Source organism: Gekko japonicus, unplaced genomic scaffold (assembly GCF_001447785.1).
Source record: "Gekko japonicus isolate JY-2015 unplaced genomic scaffold, Gekko_japonicus_V1.1 scaffold2807, whole genome shotgun sequence".
NCBI lineage: Eukaryota > Metazoa > Chordata > Lepidosauria > Squamata > Gekkonidae > Gekko > Gekko japonicus.
Window position 1 is genome coordinate 98,720 of NW_015160309.1, and position 3,972 is coordinate 102,691.

The following is a 3,972-nucleotide window of genomic DNA, read 5'->3' on the forward strand; positions in this document are numbered from 1 at the left end:
GAGTTCTTGTATTGTGAGAAAGGGAGAAAAGTACCTCTTTCTCTACCTGCTCTTTCCCATGCATAATCTTATAAACCTCAATCATGTCACCCCTCAGTCGTCGTTTCTCCAAGCTAAAGAGCCCTAAGCGCCTTCTGTGTTGCCTTCTGACACACTTCCGGTGACGTCAGGGGGGGTGGCATATGCAAATAAGTTATGCTAATGAGCTCCTGCACCTCTTTTCCTACGAAATGACCCCTGCGTTCTATGATTCTATGATCCTCACGGAACATCCTCTCCCCCCCTCCGACTCCTTACCGTAACAATGATCCAGCAGGGGATTGGACATGTTTGGTACGTAGCCTTCAGGGGGGCTGTAGTTTCGGCAAACGACAAAGGCTTCTGCGGGGACAGAAAGGGAGTTCAAGCGTTTGAGTCCCGCGCTGAAGTAGATGCCCCTTACTTTCCCGAGTCAGTGAGTATGTCGGGTGTCGTGAGTAGCAAATTGTGACAAGCACCGCCCCCCAAATCTGCATTTAAAATAAACTGTGTTCTGCATCGGACCCAGACGTGTACACAAAAGCCGGTCCCAAGCTCGTGTGACCCGGACACAAGATGGAGCTGAGGGGAACGGGCCGGATCCCAATTGAGGGCTGCTGTTGAGGCCCACAAGATGGACTCAAGGGGCTGGAAGTCATTTAAAATGTTTTTTTTTAAATTTTATTTTTATTCATTTTTTTAACCACACAACTACAACACTATTTGACACAAAGAACAGTTACCAGTTCGCTGAAACAGGTTTCCCCCGGTAGCTCAAGGGAGTAAGATAACCTTTACAAATGCACCTAGTACAACCACTTAAGGCATGGTATTCAAAATGTTTTTATGATTCCTTTCCACCTGATCGGGGTCCGCAAGGTGGCAAACGTAAAAAAAAAAGTAAAACAAAATATTTGAGCCATTAAAAACACAAGATACGTCTTCGCATTTAGGGGGTCATGGGGGGGGGCAGCTATCAAGCCGCGTGCAAAAGCTCTGTCCTCCAAGCACGGGAGCATGTGTGCTTTTAAGTACCCTCCCTGCCAGGGCTCTTTTTGTAGAAAAAGCCCAGCAGGAACTCATTAGCATAATATGCCACAAAACTCTTTAGCATATTAGGCCACACCCCTGACAGCACAGCTCATTAGCACATTAGGCCACACCCACATGTTACCAGAAGTGTGGTCATCCAGCCACACCCACCTTTCCCTTCTTATTCTGTTTACCTTGTTTGTTGTCAAAACCCAGGGCCTTTTTTTGTAGCAGGAACTCCTTTGCATGTTAGGCCACACACCCCTAATGTAGCCAATCCTAATGAGTTTCTGCTGTTGGGTGTGGCCTATTATGCTAATGAGTTCCTGCTGGGCGTGGCCAACTTGGGAGCCAGCCGGAACTCCGTTCCTGTGCGTTCCTGCCCAAAAATAGCCCTGGTCCTCGCACAAATCAAGCTAAAACAAACAAACAAAAAACGGTTTGTGTATCTAAATGAAAGGGAAGTGCAGGGATTCTGCACCCGATGTCAGAGACTATCCACCCGATGTCAGAGACTATCTTAACTTGCGCCCTGACCTGGATAGCCCAGGCAAGCCCGATCTCGTCAGATCTCGGAAGCTAAGTGGGGCCGACCCTGGCAGGGACTTGAAAGGGAGTCCTCCAAGGAATACCAGAGGTGGGAGGTGGGGGCAGGCTTTATTCAGCCAGTCCCAGTGTTACCTCTAAGCTGAGTTAGTGTGAGCTAGCTCGCAGTTTTTTAACCTCCGACTCACATGCTTTTGTCTCACTTCAGGAATGATGGCTCCGGAGCAAACTAATTTATGCAGCAGCCACATCGCTTGCTCACAACTTTAATGCCGGTAGCTCACAAAGTAGAAGTTTTGCTCACAAGACGCTTGCCCAAGGTCATCCAGCCAGGTGCAAGTGGAGGAGTGGGGGAATCAAACCTGGTTCTCCCAGATTAGAGTCCGCGCACTTAAGCACGACACCAAACTGGCTCTTGGAAGTCAACCATGACTTCCAAGCATATAAACACACACACACACACAATAACCAAAAGAAAAAGATATTATCTTCACTTCTTAAGTTAACTTCTTAACTTCTTCTTAACTTAACTTCTTAAGTTAAGTAAACACACACACACACACAATAACCAAAAGAAAAAGATATTATCTTCACTTCTTAAGTTAACTTCTTAACTTCTTCTTAACTTAACTTCTTAAGTTAAGTAAACACACACACACACACAATAACCAAAAGAAAAAGATATTATCTTCACTTCTTAAGTTAACTTCTTAACTTCTTCTTAACTTAACTTCTTAAGTTAAGTAAACACACACACACACACAATAACCAAAAGAAAAAGATATTATCTTAACGAGAGAGCCAGTTTGGTGTAGTGGTTAAGTGCGCGGACTCTAACCTGGGAGAACCGGGTTTGATTCCCCACTCCTCCACTTGCACCTGGTTGGATGACCTTGGGCAAGCCGTAGTTCTGATAAGAGCTGTTCTTGAAAAGGAGCAGTTTCTGTCAAGAGCTCTCTCATCCCCACCTACCTCACAGGGTGGCTGTTGTGGGAAAGGAGTTTGTAAGCCGCTCTGAGACTCCTTTGGGTAGTGAAGGGCAGCATATAAATCCAATCTCTTCTTCTTCTTCTTCATGCAATATTCTACGGGGGGGGGAGGGGTCAGAGACTAGGCCCGGAAGAAGCTGTTCACTCACTCACCAATGCTGGAGTTGCGGCTGCTTCGGGGCTTGGCGCACGTCACGTCGGGGAAGAAAATGCGCAGCTGGGAATAGAGCAGGGTGACGTCCTTCCCTCGGAAGATCTGAGATGAGAAATCAAATGCCGGTTGTCACGTTGGGATGGGCGTCTTGCTGTGCGGGTGCATCCCACACCCGATCGAGGCTCAGGGAGCGACGAGGAGGCAAAGATGGGCCTCCAGTGACAGTCCGGTGGGACAAGAATACAAAGAGACACGCTGTCGATATGCCAATAAAGGTTCTGATTGATTGACTGCATAGAGCCACGCCAGCCACAGGAGGAAAAAAAAATAAGGCCAAGGCCAATGGCGCAATATCAGGTGAAACATATTTTATTACTCAGTTAAATTAAAAAAAAACACAACCCTACACGTTTTGCCAACCGGCTTTGTCGGGGGAATCTATTCGTCTTGCAGTAATTCTTCGAAAAGTATCAAAGATGCCCTGACCTGGATAGCCCAGGCTGGCTCGATGGGAGACCTCCTTGGAATACCAGCAGTCAGGAGGCGGGGCAGGCTTTATTCAGCCACCTCTGAATATCCTCCAGGCCCCCTCTCGGGGTCAGTCGCCAGAGGCTGACATGTCTTCCAGGGGCACGCACACTCATATGCACCGATAAAAACACCCCCACCCCAAAACAAGAGTAAAAGAGTATTATCGCATGAAGAGATTCCTTTGATGAAGCCAGCTGGCGAAACATGTAGGGGATTTTTTGAAATTTAACTGAGTAATCAAATATATTTTTACCTGCTTTTGCACCATTGGCCTTGGCCTTATTTTTTATTTCCAGAGTCCGTTGGAGACATGAGCCCAGCAGCACCCTGCCTCCAAGTCCAACTCTCTAACGCAGAGGTGTCGAAGTCATTTGTTACAGGGCCGGATCTGACACAAATGTCACTTTGTTGGGCCGGGCCGTGTGTGCCATAAAATTTAATGCCAGGTACGAGAGATATAAACTGTAAAAAGGAAAGCAGCTGGTGAGCTCCGAGTTGGTGTATCTTCACTAAAAATGTGAAGGCCCGGAAAAAAACTGGAAAAATTCGGAAAACAACCGTTCCCTCCCCCCTGTTTTTTTCCTGAAGCCTTTTTTGTTTTTTTTCCGAAAAATTGGAAAAATTGAAAAAAGAAAAGAAAAAAAATTGATTATGGAACATTTTATTTTAACATGATGAATAAAATATTTTAAGACAAGGGAT

At 46.2% G+C, this 3,972-nt stretch overlaps 1 protein-coding gene across 2 annotated transcripts in view; it reads right to left on the minus strand.

Annotated features, from left to right (window-relative positions):
* Window positions 1-3,972, minus strand: part of FTSJ1 (FtsJ RNA methyltransferase homolog 1 (E. coli)) — a 22,663-nt gene that overhangs the window by 8,588 nt on the left and 10,103 nt on the right. For both annotated transcript variants that reach the window (XM_015416617.1, XM_015416610.1), the window contains exons 8-9: window positions 2,739-2,841; window positions 298-381 (exon numbers count right to left, since the gene is read on the minus strand). In XM_015416617.1, the coding sequence (XP_015272103.1) occupies window positions 298-381; window positions 2,739-2,841 (187 nt within the window). The remainder of the gene's footprint in view (window positions 1-297; window positions 382-2,738; window positions 2,842-3,972) is intronic.